General features: G+C 42.6%; 2 protein-coding genes across 4 annotated transcripts in view; one reads left to right on the top strand and one right to left on the bottom strand.

Annotated features, from left to right (window-relative positions):
* LOC144892693 (protein FAM200C-like) overlaps nucleotides 1–5,459 on the top strand; it is a 1,175,895-nt gene extending 1,170,436 nt beyond the window's left edge. Inside the window, exon 3 of the mRNA XM_078780855.1 lies at nucleotides 4,732–5,459. Coding sequence (XP_078636981.1) covers nucleotides 4,732–4,769 — 38 coding nt within the window. The 3' untranslated portion in view covers nucleotides 4,770–5,459. The remainder of the gene's footprint in view (nucleotides 1–4,731) is intronic.
* Nucleotides 1–17,928, bottom strand: part of PTPN11 (protein tyrosine phosphatase non-receptor type 11) — a 234,342-nt gene that overhangs the window by 120,022 nt on the left and 96,392 nt on the right. For all 3 annotated transcript variants that reach the window (XM_078780847.1, XM_078780846.1, XM_078780848.1), the window contains exons 3-4: nucleotides 17,548–17,742; nucleotides 5,765–5,957 (exon numbers count right to left, since the gene is read on the bottom strand). In XM_078780847.1, coding sequence (XP_078636973.1) covers nucleotides 5,765–5,957; nucleotides 17,548–17,742 — 388 coding nt within the window. The remainder of the gene's footprint in view (nucleotides 1–5,764; nucleotides 5,958–17,547; nucleotides 17,743–17,928) is intronic.

Raw genomic sequence — 17,928 nt, 5'->3', positions numbered from 1 at the left:
AGTCATTCAGTTTAATATTAAAATGCCAGGTACTGTCCGACTTTCACAAGCCTGCACGCCGTGCTGACATCCCAGCAACTTACAAAGTGGCCGAACTGCCTTACACTTCCTCCGAAGCCGATGCAGCAAAACTGAAGGATATTTATTGGTCCCTCGCACGCTTGAACGTCATGCATGATGAAGTGTCCATCTACCCCGAGTCACAAACAATGCCATCTTGGAGTGCTAGCAACTCTGTTTGGACGGAGGCCATCCTATTAAAGAATCTTGCATTTGTGCCTGTTCTGCCGCATCCAGTTACAGAGTACGCGACAGTTTATACGGCTATGAAGAACTTTATGGACATTGGTTCTCAGCTGACTCAAAATGAGATACCAATGTATTGTGATGAAGGTGTTTATTGCATCGTCCATGATATACAACTGCTGAGACCAGAGGAATTCAGGACCCTGGTTCCATGCCTGGGAACGTTTCACTTAGTGAAAACGGTTTTGAAATGTATTGGCAAACTCCTGGATGGAAGTGGCGCGGACATCACATGGTTGCAGGCTGGTGTTTTTGGTCCAACTGTCATCGAGAATTCTGTTCTACATGGAGGTCACTACAGCCGCTGTCTTGAGGGTATGCAGCTCCTTGCTGAAGCCTTTGAACGCCTCCAGTACAAAGAATTCTTCACCGAGAAAGGCATCGACCAATATACACATGAGCTTGCCATCCTGACGAACCTCCAGTCTAGTGTCAAGGAGAAATGCATCACAGATAGTCAGAAGTATATGGTTCAGTTTGCTGATGCATCAAAAACGTTGGTCGAAGATTTGAACAGATTCATCCAAACACGGTCTGATACCAATGAAAACTTCAAGTTCTGGACTCAGTTCTTGCAAATGATGGATATTGTCCGTGATCTGTTGAGAGCTGATCGTGAAGGGATTTGGGAACTGCATCTTGACGCTGTCCAGCGTGCATTGAACCTGTTTGCGGCATTCGATTCGACCAACTACTTGCGATGGTGTTCTCTCTACCTTGAAGACATGCGACGTCTACCTGAGACTGCACCATCAGTTCATGAACAATTTGCCAAAGAAAATTTTTCAATCAGAGAGATACCCGGCCGATTCACCGCTGTTGGAGGAGACCAGAAATTAGAGCAAAGCATTAACCTTTCATCTAAGTGCAGCGATGGAGTCATTGGACATGCAAAGCAAAAACAGTATGTCGCCCAGTGGGACCTAATATACCATGAAATGATGGCAGTGAAGAACCTACATCGGCAATACAGTGATGTGATTGACAGGACACATGAGACTTACAGCCACCACGAATCATTTCAAGCCACAACGAACCGCAAAGAAGGACATATTCAGGAGATGATGAGATTCATTGAAGAGAAGGGGTCCCCTCTGTCTCTAGACGCTTCCAAAACACTACAAAACTTTGTGACAAAAGAGGTTATGTCCGATGATATAAAAACTGACATGCTCAATGCCTTTTCAAAAGGAAAAGAGAAGTACCTGAAATTCAGAAAGGAAAGGTTTGTCACCAAGACTGAACGAATAAGCAGTACCATTCACCGCACAAACTTGAAGACGATGAAAACTCTTCAAAAGAAGCCACAGAAGACTACCAAGACGACAGTGAAGGAGATGAACATCGCTGAGAGAAACATAGAAATAGCTCGGGAGCGTGGCCTCACCACTGATGATCTCTTAAAGTACGATGTTGTTCCCTCCCCAGTGTTGTTTGATGATGCAGGAATGATGACTAAACCAGCAAAGAGCCAGCTACTGAAGGAGTTGGAGACGCACCTAAAACCGGAAGAATTTACATATAGTCATCGGAAAGACGCATCATTTGTAGTTGACATCATGGCCACAATCCGAAAGGTTAATGTTACGAAACTCTCCAAATTCAATGACCTTCTATCAAATTTCATGTCATTTTCGGCCATATATCATCGGTTTGGGCGGACTGACTATGTCTTTGACATGTATTCTGATGACCCATCAGTGAAGGACAGCGAGAGGAAAAGGTGAAGTGACACTCTACCCATCGAATATACTTCAATAGAGCCATCAACACCACTACTTAAGGATATGAACACATTCTGGCCTTCCAACAACAACAAACTTCTCCTTGAAAAACTTATCTACAGCCATGTTCGTTCAAATATTGCAAATACCGGTCAGTACCCAACTGTACTCGGACAGGTGACCAGAGAGAACGAGGATTGGAAATGTATGAAAATGCACAACGGAGATGAGAGCGCACTGGTACACCTTCAATCCACATTTGAAGAGGCGGATCTTCGCATACTCCTTCATGTTTTGGACGCGCTCAAAGAAGGACACAAAATATGTGTTGTCATCTCCAATGATACTGATGTAGTTGTTGCCTTGCTCCACCACATGCCTGTCTTTCTCCAACACTAGGGCATGCCCGTACTATATCTATATCTAAAATTATATCCCCCCCCTCTATTTACATGAAATGGTTTGGTCCAAAGCGAACGGCTTGCGAGTACGGTGACAATCCCCCCCCCCCTCTATTTACATGAAATGGTTTGGTCCAAAGCGAACGGCTTGCGGAGTTTGGTAAAGAAATCGCCATAGCGTGCCCAAACGCGCAGGAAAGCGAAAGAATCGCAAATTAGTTTTTATTAGTTTTAAAACATAGTTTAACGCCAACATAGCGCCAACATAGTTGTGAAATAAATGAATACGCTCTCAAATGTGCCGTCCGAGGCAGAGTCTGTTCGCCACGTTCGGCACACGTGATAGCTCGCTGCTCTCTGATTGGTTGAATCGTTTTTTGGACATAGCTCGGTAACTACTTGTCCGATTAATTTCAAACCTTGAAAAGGCACATCCTCGGGTCCCCAGCAATATACCTGGCAAGTTGCAAGTATATCGGACCCGTTGTTGTCGAGAAACAGCGGTCACAGACAAACAAACAAACACACACACACAGACACACACACAGACACACACACAGACACACACACACACACACACACACACACACACACACACACACACACACACACACACACAGACACACACAGACACACACACACACACACACACACACACACACACACACACACACACACACACACACACACACAGAGATTACTGGAATTATAGATAGATGACCTAAAGGAGCTGTGGGTACGAGCTGGAGTTGGAGATAGCACTCGGTATGTGCCCCTTCATACCTTGTTCGAGCGCATCGGATGTCAACTCTGTGCTGTTCTTCCTGCCGTACACAGTCTTACAGGATGTGATATCACTAGCAAAGTTGGGACCAAGAAAGCCGCCTTGAATGCCGAGCCAGAAAAGTTATTGAAGCACTTTGGAGGGTTGCCGACCCTTTCTTAGCCTTTGATCAAGAATGCAGAATCCTACTTGGTCAAAGTACTGAAACCAAAAAGCGATGCGAAGAAATTTTCGAACTTGCGTGCGGAGATCTTCCATCATGTCAAAGGGAGTTCTCATCACAACCTGCCACCAACCAGCCAAGGTCTCCTGCCACATATGAAGCGTAGCTTTTTCAATGCCTACAATATCATGCATGCTTTGGAGCTTCATCAAGATTCTGAAAATGTGATCGCACTTAAGCCAGAGGATTGTGGTTATACGCATGACAAGGAACAGCTGATACCTGAGACAATGTGGAAAACTCTAGAATCACATTGGACAGTTGTCTGTTCATGCACTAAGTGTGCCAGGTCAACATGCCCCTGTAGGACCGCCATAGTCAAATGTGTAAATTTTTGTCATTGCAAAAAGGCTTCCCCTGATGCCTGCAAGAATCCTGTCGCTTGATAAAGAGTACATGTATTGAAGTTGCACGGGTGGTAAATGGTGGTAATTGACAGCACGCGCTTCCTTGTTATGACAGTTATATTGGGTTTGTGGACATGTTATGATTTTAATTCATGAATCCTTAAGCTATGTAAGTGTAATAGTTTTGCTTAAGCTGAATTTTGAGCGAAATTTAGTCAACATCATTGCCAGGAGGTGTTTGGCGGCCATTTTGAAATTATGCAAATTAGGTATATTCAAAAGGGGTTGATTATGGTTCCAATGAATAGCTTGCTATCAAAAACCCATACATAGACACCAAAATCAGCCGAATATCACACTTACTTCTAAAGTTAGACCAATTTAACCAATTTTGGTTTATACCGCTTTTTGGGGTAGGGGTAACCTTTGTTAACATTTGACCCCACTGTCACTATACAATATAATGAATCATAAATATGATGCATGGAATTATTAAAGGGCTTCATAAGGAAGCTTCTGACAAATTTTGGTTGCTTTATCTACATAATTGGGTGTATGAGAGGTGATCGGATTTTGAGCGCCTTTCAAACTGAAAGTGATTTTTGGAGAAAAAGAAGCTAAATGACGTGTTTTTTTCCTAAAAAAGACAGTTTATAGTATTGAACCATGCTAAAAATGTGTTAGTTATGTCTAAACATGATAAATAAATGTTACATTTGAATCTAAAGCTGCCTACTCTTGAATTATTCCATGAAAACTGAATTTTGCTATTTCGGCTAATTGGCCTCAAGTCATAATCACGTATTGGGGTGTGCAGAAAAAACGTACTTGATCTGGGAGTGTTACCCAGATTTTTTCCAAGGGTCTCAACATATAGAACAGGAAAATCAAAAGTTTTGCCGTAGAAGAGAGATGTACACAAGCAACCCCCCAGAGCCTATACTAGTAGTCTTGCCTACTTGGCAGACGTGTTCGAAGCTTTGAATGGACTCAACCGGCAACTACAGGGCCCAGATACCACCATCATAATGCACACCGATGCCATCAAGGCTTTCCTCGACAAGCTAGCTCTTTGGGAGAGGAAAGTCGAGAGGGGAAATGTAGCTTCCTTCCAACGTCTGACTGAGGTCGTCGGTGAAGAACCACTTGCAGAGGAGCTGCAACAAGAGATCAAGGAACACTTGTCAAGCCTCCAAGAAGAGTTCAGACACTATTTTCATGAGATTGATGCAAATGAGATTGTACAGCTGAAACTTGCCCGCAATCCTTTCCGATGCACTGTGGACGATCTTCCTGATGGCATACAAGAGGAATTCTTGGAGCTCATCAACAACACCGCAGCCAAAGAGGAGTTCCAGGAACAACAACAGTTCAGCAGCTCTAATTGCTGGGCCAAAATGCTTTCCGCTTTCCCCAAGACCAGCGAATTCGCCCTGAAGGTTCTCATTCCTTTCTCATCGACTTACCTCTGTGAAAGTGGTTTCTCGACTCTCCTGGTAATCAAATCAAACGCCCGAAACAGGTTGGATGCTGAAGCAGACATGCGACGTGCCTTGAGCCACACAGACCCGCGTATTGATTTGCTTGTATCAAAAAAGCAAATACATCCTTCTCATTAAAATACATGATTAAATCAATCCTTGTTAATAAACATTAATAAAAAAATTTTTTTGTTATTGCTCTCTCTGTTGTGATTAATCTTTAAAATGTATCTGCACCATTGGAAATTAGTACATTTTCAGAAGGCTTATAAAGGTGGGGGTCATGGTAGGTTTGGTACTACTGAAAGGGGTCACGTACTGGAAAAGTTTGGGAACCCCTGCCTTAGAAGCTAAACCCACCAGGTGGGAATTCACCTTCTGGCAAGACAAATAACAATGAGCATTTTATCATTATATCCTATGCACACTTACTTATTTATGTTTTGTTTTTTTTATCAGATATCAACTTGATTTATCCAACTTGTACAAGCACAATACCTGGCAGCGGATCATGATGTGAGTGATCTTGGGCTTGGTTTCGCTACCATCGATACGGTCCTCACTTGTGCGCACGGACAGCACAAAGTCACCAGGTTTGCTCTGGCTCTCGCGCACCAAGAAGCTCCCACCACGGCCTTTTTCCGTAAGCAGCTTCTCGGCATCACGGCCAGAGATATGGCCATGGAACCACCTAGGGTTGTTGGAAATTTTTGTCAAAGTTTGGAGCATGTACATCACATAAATCATTGAGCCACTTCATACAAATAAAAATTTTAAAATCTGCAATGCAAACTTAGTGAGACGTTTTAAATGCAAAATTAATTTAACAGCAACGATTGTTTATTTTTTTCCTTGAAAAATTAAACATGGCCAATAAAAAACTCTGGCGGTGAACTTCTGTTTTACTGATATTTCAGTGACCGCTGCAAACAAAACCTGCTTGTGGAAGCATGCATGCATTCCACAACGCTTTGGCATTCATGTACTGTATGAATACTATTTAAAAATAAAAACTCTTTGCAGGCAAAGCTTAGAATGGATTTTTATTTTTGATGCCATTTGATGCCAATTAGTGATTATAGTATCACAAAGCATGCCTTACCCAGACGTTAACCCTGCAAACCATTTGCGTTTTTGCTTTTAACAAGCAAAGCCACCTGTGGCTAGCATCTGATAGAGTGCGTCACCTTCTCTATTAGATTGCCACACACTCCCACCCAAAATCGGTTACCTAAATTTTGGATCCAGAAAGCAAACCAAAAAATTTATAAAAGCGTTTGCGTCTTGTCCCATCTAGGATCCAACAAACCGAATTGTATTTTCCAACCTCGGCAGGATATTTGTGGGGGAAAGAAAATCCAACCAAAATCCCATATTGCTGCTCGCTACTTGTGACCTCACCAAGGTTATGCCACTGCGACTGCTACATATGACAATGCTTTCCAGATCAAATTAAAACACGTTTAACTGATATGTTTACAATATTTAAAATTTTAAAAACTGCATGGAATTGTGGGATACAATCAGGGTTATTCTATTTAAACATAGTGGACGTAAGATGGGTTTTAACTGAGGCCAATATCAAGGGTGTTATTTTACCACGTTGGGCGATTGATGAACATGGTAAAATGGTTGCTAATGAAAAACTACAGAAAAATATGCTAATTTAGTTGCCTTGCTTCCCAAGACCATGATTGTTGATGTTAAAAGTCCATATTGTAAATTTTGGGAAAACGTTGTTGGGGGAGGGAGGAAAAACATGGTTATTGAAAGTGCTAATTGTATTGACAACAGGTGGAAACATGTGATAATTGGGTTTACAACGCCAAAATAATGATAGAATCACATTGTAGGTGTATAAAATTAAATGCTGGACATCGTGCAGTGTTGACATAATACACTGTGATTGGTTGTCAGGCAAGCAACGAAGATGTGCCACACCTGCAGAAGGAATATTTTTTGGATTCATAGTATAGGTTTAATAGGCAGTGATATCATTGGCGGGTTGAATGGTTGGTGAATTTTATGGCTTACAACAACAACAACAACAACAACAACAACAACAACAACAACAACATGCATTTTAAGGCCATTTTCCCTGCTAGAGTGGGGGTTATCCTTGCGGTCCCCATGACAATCTCCTCCATTTTGCCCTATTTTATGCATCTCCCCTTGTTAACCCCCTTGCCCGCATTTCTTCTTCCACCATCTTTAGCCAAGTCTTTCTCGGTCTTCCCCGTCCTCTACTTCCTTCTACATTCATTTCCATCACTCTTCTCAACCAGTCACTTTCATCCTTCCTCAACACATGACCAAACCATCTCAACCTGTTCCTCTTCACAGTTTATGGCTTCCAAGAAGGAAATATTACATATGTTTCTAGAAATGAAAGTATTAGCTGGTGAAGGTGACTGCAGCCTGCAGTAGAATGCAGCCTGTCTTCATGTTTCAGCAGGGGCTATATGAAAGATTGAGGAGGATATGTAAAACTGGTACTATTGACAATAGAAGGGGTCAAGAAAAAGTATAGCTGCCCTAAAACCTTTGCTGAGGAGACAAAACCAAAAAGACTGAGATAGGCAGTGGAAATGAAATGATGGGATGACCAAACCTGGAAGAAGACGCTCTTTACATAAAAGCATGTTTAACCTTTTTAGCAATAATCAATGGCAGTTTGTTGAAAGGCAGACCAGGGAGCAGTATAACAGTCAGTGTACAACTGCTTCAGTGAAGCATGGGGTAGATCAATACAAGTGTGGGGCTTAATCTCACCAAAGGGTTTGGGTGTTTTGCAAAAATATCCATTATGCCATTCCAACAGGAATTTCTCATGGAGCGGGGATTCATCTTTCAACATGAAAGTGACCGCAAGAATACAGCCAATGTTGTAAAAAAAAAGTCTTGAATGTAAAAAAGGCTGACGGAACACCAACAAAGATGGCTTGGCCTGGACAAAGTCCCGATATGAACATCAATAAGGCTATAATGGAGTTATGTCAAACGGAAACCAAAACATTTTTGCCGAATTATGATCAATGCCAAAGGATATTTGGAACATCATTACAGTTGTACATGGATAAACTGCAAAGGGGCATGAAAACATCATTTAGGCTTTAGTTAATTACACCAATAATTAGTGTTGGAGTTTGCAAGCAAAAAGGAAAAATAAAATGTAGTTAGAAAGTACAATTTTATTATTAAGTGGGAAGATGATCTTTTCCAAAAAAATGGAAAAAATAGAAAAAGTAAAACTAGAGCGAAGTTGATTGCATGCCATTGCAAATCATCACCCTTCCCACTGAAAGCAAAGTTGAAAGATGGCAAAACGTTAAACAAGGAATGACCCAATATCAAATCTTGAGTTAAAATATATTTGTTTTTCTGTATTGATGCCCATGACCATAATTCCCAACCCGTGGGTCATGAAACAGGGATGAAATCCCAAAAATCGTTATACATTTCATGCCTCCCCCAATGCTGATTGCACATACAAGGTTTCATATTTAAAATGTTTTAAAATGTGCCTATAATTTCGCATTGTAGGTGTTTGACCTTTTGATTCGACCTCAAGGGTGGGGCCAAAATGACACCTTCATGCCATGTGGTGATCATAACTACCAAGTTTGGGGAATTTTTGCCCAATTGTTTAAGAAGACGCTTCCAAATACAATATCCTCGTTTTTTTTAAAGGTGTGGGGATAATAATAATAACAATACAACAACAACAACATGCATTTTAAGGCCATTTTCCCTGCTAGAGCGGGGGTTATCCTTGCGGTCCCCATGACAATCTTCTCCATTTTGCCCTATTTTCTGCATCTCTCCTTGTTAACCCCCTTGCCCGCATTTCTTCTTCCACCATCTTTAGCCAAGTCTTTCTCGGTCTTCCCCATCCTCTACTTCCTTCTACATTAATTTCCATCACTCTTCTCAACCAGTCACTTTCATCCTTCCTCAACACATGACCAAACCATCTCAACCTGTTCCTCTTCACAGCATCAATCACAGGCAATATTCCCATCATCTTTCGCAATTCATCATTTGTCTTCCTCTCTCTCAACGATACTCCGCACATCCATCGAACCATTCGCATTTCCACCCTTTCCAGCCTTCGTTGCTGCTCTACGTTCATTACCCATGTCTCGCTCCCATAAATCATAACACTTCTCACACATGCAGCATTCACCTTTCCCTTCAGCTTCAGTGACACTCCCATCCTCATCAGCACGCCACTCAGTTCCCGAAACGTCTTCCATGCACATCTCACTCGATCAACCGTTGCCGAGTCTGATCCACCTTCTCCATTCAGCACGTCTCCGAGGTAGCAAAATGTTTTCACACCTTCCAGCTTCACGCCGTCTCCAAGATCCAACTCAACATTTCCTCCATCTGCAGCTCCCTCTGTGCACACCTTACATTTGAATGTAGCTGCCACACTGGTAAATGACCCTCTCAGACCACTACATTTTTGATGAACCCACTCAGTGCAGATTGTACATTGAATGGAGTTCACTCCGACACCCTTCCTGCACACAGCACACGGCCACTTCCCAGTTCTTTCCACCTCACCACATGCTTTACCACTTGCCATCACCTTCGTCTTTCCGATATTCACCTTCAGACCTTTTGTCTCCATACATTCCTTCCACTTGTTCATCTTTTCCTTCAGTCCATCCATACTTTCCGCAATCAACACCAGATCATCTGCATACAACAACTCCCACGGGAAACCCTCCTTTACGTTCTGAGCCAGCACCTCCATCACAGCTACAAATAGTAGTTGACTTAGTACGGACCCCTGATGCACTCCCACCTTCACCTCAAACTTACCACTGTTCCCGTCCTCCGTCCTTCGTCCTTACAGCTGTGCGCGCTCTTTTGTACATTGCCATCACTACTCTGATCAACCATTCCTCCACTCCCAACTTCCTCAATGCCCATGTCAATACTTTGCGTGGAACCCTATCGAATGCTTTCTCCAGATCAACAAACCCAAAAAACAACTTCTTCCTCTTCTCCATGTACTTCTCCTGCAACTGCCTCACAATGAAAAGCGCGTCTGTCGTTCCTCTTCCTGGCATAAATCCAAACTGCATTTTGTCGATCTTCACTTTCTTCCTTATCCTCCTCCCCAACACCCTTTCCAATACCTTCATTCCATGCTCCAATAACTTTATCGCTCGGTACGAGCCACACTCCAGAGGGTCACCTTTCCCCTTGTATAGAGGGACGAGGGTACTCAGTTCCCAATCCACTGGAATGCGGCCTTCTTTCACCACCAGATTACAGATCTCTGTCATTCTCTTCACAACCCAACTTCCTGCTGCCTTCAACATATCTCCCACAACTCCCGTTGGCCCTCCGGCTTTTCCACTCTTCATTGCTTTTATCGCTTCCTCAACTTCCTTCTCAGTTATCTTCTCTGCCGGTCCTAAAACTGGCTTACTCTCTATGTTGCCATCCCATTCATTCTCTGTATTCAACAGCATTTCCATATATCTTTTCCATCTTCCTTTAATTCCATCTGGGTCGACAACAATTTGTCCCACTTCATCCTTCAAGCAACTCACCCCCATCACATCACACCTCTCTTTCGCTATCTGCTTTGCAATCCTGAATACTGCTTTCTGACCCTCTTCCGAATCCAAGCGTTCTCCGAACATTTTCCTCCATGCCTCCTGCGCCTTTGCTACCCCTTTCTTTGCAGCCTTCCTGGCTGCCTTATAACTTTCATGCTCTGCTGTTTATGCTCCCGTACCCTTCGCCTTCTGCCACTCCTTGAACTTATTCCTCTTCTCGTCAATCCTCTTTCCAACTTAATCATCCCACCACCATGTTTCCGAGTGCCTCGGTGGTCCTTTTGTCCATCCACATACCTCACCGACGGCTCCCAACAGACTAGCTTTCATTGACATCCAACGACTTTCAAGCTCAACCACATCATCCTCTACCCTACTCAGCCTCTCTTTTAATGCCTCCCTTACTGTCACCTCTTTCAACCTCGACACCTTCATTCTCGGTTGGTACTTCACCTGCCGAGCTCTCCTCGCACCTTTCACCCTTATGTCGCAGACAACCAAGTGGTGCTGTGAAACAGCCTCCTCCCCCGGGATCACCTTTGTGTCCCAGAGGTGCCCCCTATCTCGCCTACGCACCATCAGGTAGTCAACGGTTGTCGTCGACCCACCTGACGTGTATGTAACAAGCTTATTATCCTCTTTCTGGAACTGAGTATTACAAATCAACAAATCAGCTCCATCAGCAAACTCCAAAATCCTTTCACCTTCTCCATTTCTCACACCATATCCGTAACCCCCATGAACTCCCTCAAAACCATCCATACTCCTTCCCACGTGTCCATTCAGGTCTCCTCCCACCACAACAACTTCCTCATCTTTCACGTTTTCCATCAGCTTCTCTATCGCACACCAGAACTTGTCCTTCTCTTCATCGCTTCGACCAACCTGCGGAGCATATCCCGAGATGACGTTCACCAAGAGCTTTCCAATCATCATTTTCACCATCATCAACCTATCACTCACTCTAGTCACACTCACCACACTGACTACAAACTCCTCAGAAAACAGGACACCAACACCATTCACGCCCTCCAGGCACCCTTGCCACACAAACTTGTATTTCTGTCCCTGCCTACCCTTCACCATTCTCACACCACTTCCCTTCCATCTCGTCTCCTGCACACAACATATGTCCACTCTTCTTCTGACCAATACTTCCACCACTTCTCCTGATCTCCCTGTCATTGTCCCCTACATTCTATGTCCCAAACCTCAGAAACCGATCTCCACTTCAGGCTGCACCCTGCCCATATGTAGTTGTAATTGTCATGGTTCTCTTTTTGAGGCAATGTTTTTATGGCCGGATGCCCTTCCTGACGCCAACCCTCTTAGTCGTCTCTTACAACACGCAGGGATACGGTGTACCTATTCTGACCAGGGTACACACTGGGAAACTTTTAAATCATGGAAATTCTGGGGGGGGGGGGGGGGGGCCGTCAGCATCACGGCTGCGGTTTAAACATATTCCAACAATATCCAAACAGAACCATGATAACCATGAAAAACAATCTGGGAAAAGTCTCCAAGCGAGAACGTGGATTTGAGAAATTAGGAGCAGAGGCGGAAGAAAAACGAGATACAGGGGGCCGGGCACAAGTCGAGACGAGGAGGAGAGCGAACAAGCACGTGTCCGGGAGGAGAGAAAGAATCAATGTAGAATTATTTGTCTATCCGTTTGTCCTGTTTTTAAAAACGCCGGACAAAGGGTAAGATGCCCGCGAGAGGCAGGGGGGAGAAAAGAAAATCAGAGAAACAAGCAAATACTATGAAGGAAAGAACTTACACTCACAAAACACCGACGGGGGGAAGGGAGCCCGGAAAGACCAGGCCGCGCACGACGCGCGAATAAAAAACGACCAATCACACACAAATCCGCAACAACCACAAAACCAAAACTAAACAGAAACACACAACAACACACACACAACAAAACAACCAGCGGAAACCCGACAAAGACACGAATGGGAAAACACTTAAACTTCGATGCCGTGGAGAGATCGAAGCAAGCCTCGTCGCCTGAGGGACCGGAAGTCAATCAATAACAATAACGGAAGTCAATAATAATAACAATAATAAATTGTATTCATATAGCACTTTTCAAATGCAAAGAAATCTCAATGTACTGAAAAGGAAAATCAGTTGATCAAGTGAAAAAGGAAAAGAAAAAAAAGGAACTTGATAAGAATCAAAGTAGAGCTGAATAAAATTACATTAAAAAAAATAAAAATCAACAACAAAAAATATCAAATTGCATAAAATACAAATAACAAATGAAACAAGCGTTACGCCTAGGTCCCTCGTCGGGGAAGTGATGTGAGTTGACAAAGTGGAACATGCAGAAAACATGCTATGATATGATATTTCGCTCACAAGGGTCAGACATACATGGAGGCGGCCATCTTGGATTTTGACGTGGCGACCCAATTTTCAATAGCGTTCTTCCTTATGCCTCGATACACCCACACACCAGAAGGTACTTCGCTTATTTTTCAAGATATTTCGCTCACAAGGTTCAGACATATATATGGTGGCAGCCGTCCTGGATTTTGACGTGGCGACCCACTTTACAATAGCGGTCTTCCTTATGCCGAGATACACCCACACACCAAATTAGAAGTTGGTACTTCGCTTATTTTTCAAGATATTCATCTCACAAGGTTCGGACATACATGGCGGCGGCCATCTTGGATTTTGACATGGCGACCCAATTTTCAATAGCGTTCTTCCTTACGCCTAGATACACCCACACACCAGATTAGAAGTTAGTACTTCGCTTATTTTTCAAGATATTTCGCTCACAAGGTTCAGACATATATATGGTGGCGGCCATCTTGGATTTTGACGTGGAGACCCAATTTTCAATAGCGTTCTTCCTTATGCCGAGATACACCCACACCAAATTAGAAGTTGGTACTTCGCTTATTTTTCAAGATATTCATCTCACAAGGTTCGGACATACATCGTGGTGGCCATCTTGGATTTTGACGTGGCGACCCAATAGATACACCCACACACCAGATTAGACGTTGGTACTTCGCTTGTTTTTCAAAACATGCAGGTTACAAGGTTCAGACATACATGGCATCAGACATACATGGCGGCGGCCATCTTGGATTTTGCCCTGCCGACCCAATTTTAAACAGCGTTCTTGCTTGTGCCTAGATACACCCACACACCAGATTAGAAGTTGGTACTTCGCTTATTTTTCAAGATATTTCGCTCACAAGGTTCAGACATATATATATGGTGGCGGCCATGTTGGATTTTGACGTGGCGACCCAATTTTCAATATCGTTCTTCCTTATGCCGAGATACACCCACACTCCAAATTAGAAGTTGGTACTTTGCTTATTTTTCAAGATATTCATCTCAAGTTTCAGACATACATGGCGGCGGCCATCTTGGCTTTTGACGTGGCGACCCGATTTTAAACAGCATTCTTGCTTGTGCCTAGATACACCCACACACCAGATTAGAAGTTGGTACTTCGCTCATTTTTCGAGATATTTCGCTCACAAGTTTGACATATATATGGTGGCGGCCATCTTGGATTTTGACGTGGCGACCCAATTTTCAATAGCATTCTTCCTTATGCCTAGATACACCCACACACCAGAAGGTACTTCGCTTATTTTTCGAGATATTTCGCTCAAGTTTCAGACATATATGGTGGCGGCCATCTTGGATTTTGACGTGGCGACCTATTTTCAATGGCGTTCGTCCTTATGCCGAGATACACCCACACATCAAATTAGAAGTTGGTACTTCACTTATTTTTCAAGATATTCATCTCACAAGGTTCAGACTTACATGACGGCGGCCATCTTGGATTTTGACGTGGCGACCCAATTTTCAATAGCGTTCTTCCTTATGCCTAGATACACCCACACACCACATTAGAAGTTGGTACTTCGCTTATTTTTCAAGATATGCAGGTTACAAGGTTCAGACATACATGGCATCAGACATACATGGTGGCGGCCATCTTGGATTTTGACGTGGGTTGCACCCACACACCAAATTCGAATGCGGTCCTTCGCTTGCGCACGCACGCACGCACGGACGGATGGACGGACGGACACACGGACGGAGGGGAAAGCCATAGTCCCCCTTTCGCTCCGCTGTGCGACGGGGGACAATAAATGCTCAAAACAAGAAGACGTCATGCAGAGCACGATACTTGCAAAATCCATCCACCCCCAAAATTAAAAAGTTGCCATGAATACATCAAATTGTCTATTTCATTAAGATTAAAATTGACGATCTTAATCAAAGATCGGGTTAATCAAATGAAAATTAACGATTTTTCAGATGAAAATTGATGATTTTAGAAGTTTGACCTAGAGTTGACCTTTTGACCTTAAACATAATTGGCTTCCCAATTCAGTGAGGTACTATGCAAATGCTGTTCAATTTTCACGTCAATCGGATGAAAAATGACAATTTTATAAATTTGACCTCAAAATGACCTTTGACCTCAAAATCAATGGGCTTCTTCCACATGACAAACTCTGCCATCTGGTGAAGTTTCGTGAAGATCGGTTTAAATCGGTGTGACCTGTAGGTGATTGACAGACAGACAATAACGCACAAGATCAACCAATATACTTGAAAAATCTTCGATTTTGCAAGTAATATTAATCTCATCAATAAAATATTTTGTTTTCAATGCCCTCATTATGAAGACAAGCAGCATGGCAGCTAGATCTTTGTACTTAGCCTTATCTCGCAATGGATTTCATTGCTTGTCCATAAGGCCTTGGGATTACATGGATGGATATTAAAACCAAGTCTCATTTCAAAAGGTCTTCAGGATCGTTTAGTTCATGATTTCTGTAAAAGTGCACAAGTGCATAAGGCAAGTTGAAGTGGCAACAATGTGTATTAAAAACAGAGATTCAAGATGTTTGTTATCAATGAATCTTCATCAAATGCAGACGTATGCATACACATTACATTTATGCACAGGAAATGGCAGAAATAAAGAGAAAGCAGGTTATTGGAGGGGTAGAAATACAGGTCAGTTTAAGAGTAAGGTTAAAATGAAATGCAACAACCTCTGTATCTTACTATAATTCACCAAATGTCCGTTCGTCTGTCTGTCTGTCTGTCTGTCCGTTTGAAGGTACCCACAAAACGGCTGAACCGATCGCAACGATATTTTGGGTGGGTAATCCTAAAACCCCCTGGAGTAAATAGGCTAAATTGTTTTTCCAATTTTCCAGTTTTTCCAAACACGGTGGAATAATATTTACCGATATGAACAGTGATGTGGTTTTTGTTGAAATTCTACGTACCAGGAGAGAGTAGATCGACTCCTGACGAACTCTTCCTACATAAACGTGCGGCTCCGAAGTAACACGGCAGCGTGTGCAAAGCGACTAACAGGTGTAGCGGCCGCTTCCGTGTTACAGATTTGGCACGCACTCTTCACACATAAACGTGTGACTGAGAAAGACGTGTAGCGGCTGCTTCCGTTTTGCAGAATTCAATCTTTTTTCAAAATGGGTGCCATGTACTGTTTAGATTTTGATGATTTGCGTGTGATATGATTCAACGGATGTTTATATGAATCGTTTAAGATTTAAAAAAAAAAAAGCCTTCAATTTCTGATATTTTACCTTTTCATTTGGGCTTCCCAATTGAAGCCCCGCCCATAGAGCGGGTACCGTTGCTAGTCTTACTATAATTCACCAAATGTCTGTCTGTCCGTCTGTCTGTTCCCAGGTACCACAAAAACGGCTGAACCGATTGCAACAAAATTTTGGGTGGGTAATCCTGGGACCCCTGGAGTAAAATAGGCTATATTGTTTTTCCAATTTCCAATTTTTCCAATTTTCCAGTTTTTCCAAACACGATGGAATAATATTTACCGATATGAACAGTGATGTGGCTTTTATTGAAATTCTACAAATACTGTTTAGATTTTAATGATTTGCGTGAGATATGATTTAACGGATGTTTAATATACATCGTTTAAAATAAAAAAGCCTTCAATTTCTGATATTTTGCCTTTTCATTTGAGCCTCCCAATTGAAGCCCCGCCTGTAAGGCGGGTACCGTTGCTAGTTTAAAGAACTTGAGAAACAACGGCAACGTACTTCATTTCCACCCTGCCTTTCTCCCATCGACAAGCAAGCAGATGCTGTCCAAACTTGTTTTTCCTACCAGCAAAATGCAAAATGAACTTCCCTTGCACCAACATATATACAAAGGATCAAAATCCAAGTTGGATACAACAAGTTGAATTTATTTATTAATGTCAGAAAAAGCTAAGTTAGGACCAATTTTTATTTGCATTTGTTTTTTATTTATTTATTTCTTAACAACGATGCAATGCTCGAAGAATAGCTTATAAGCAGGCCAATATTTACAATAGATTGGCTTAAATGCCAATAATATGAAAATATCCAATCGTAGTGTAAACCATTACAAACGCCCCATCCGCCAATGTATTTCAAACTGCTTTGTTTGTCGAATTATTTGGGGCTTTAGTTACACAAATCCAACCTCCTTCCAACACCCCTCTCCCAAGAAAGAAAAGCTGCTATTGTTGTTAAGAGTAAACATTTCCGTTATTGGATGCCAAAGTTAATGCTCCATTAAATATCCAACACTTGATATTTCATTCTGGCACAATACAATATTGAGACTAGAACCCAAAAATTAAAGGCCTGCATATCATGTAATTGTAGGGGTGACCTTTCGGAAGTGGGGTCGGCACAGTTGAGTGGGAAAAGCAGCTCAATGACATCACCGTTCTTCTCGCGGAGCTGTCCCTGATGCTCCGTGTAATATTGCACCAGTTCAGCAAGTGTCGCAAACTTCTCACCACCATAAAGATCGTAGTAGTCGCCAGTATTTTGGATCTTAATATGCGTCACAGCCCCATTGCGCCTGGAAAAGTCAACATGTGAAAAGGTTAAAAGATTCCAAGATATCTTTTAAAACAAGTAGGCCATTGTGTGCAAAATATAAATGAGGCACTGCATCAGCAACGTAGCTGATATAATGCAAACCCACAGCTAGGTGCAGTATACTCAGGACAAGAATGATCTTTGGGTGAAAAAAGTTCAGGTGATG

This window comes from Myxine glutinosa, chromosome 6 (genome assembly GCF_964187855.1).
Source record: "Myxine glutinosa chromosome 6, kmMyxGlut1.1, whole genome shotgun sequence".
Classification (NCBI taxonomy): Eukaryota; Metazoa; Chordata; class Myxini; order Myxiniformes; family Myxinidae; genus Myxine; species Myxine glutinosa.
The sequence above is the reverse complement of the archived record's forward strand: the minus strand, read 5'-3'. Positions and strand labels throughout refer to the sequence as shown.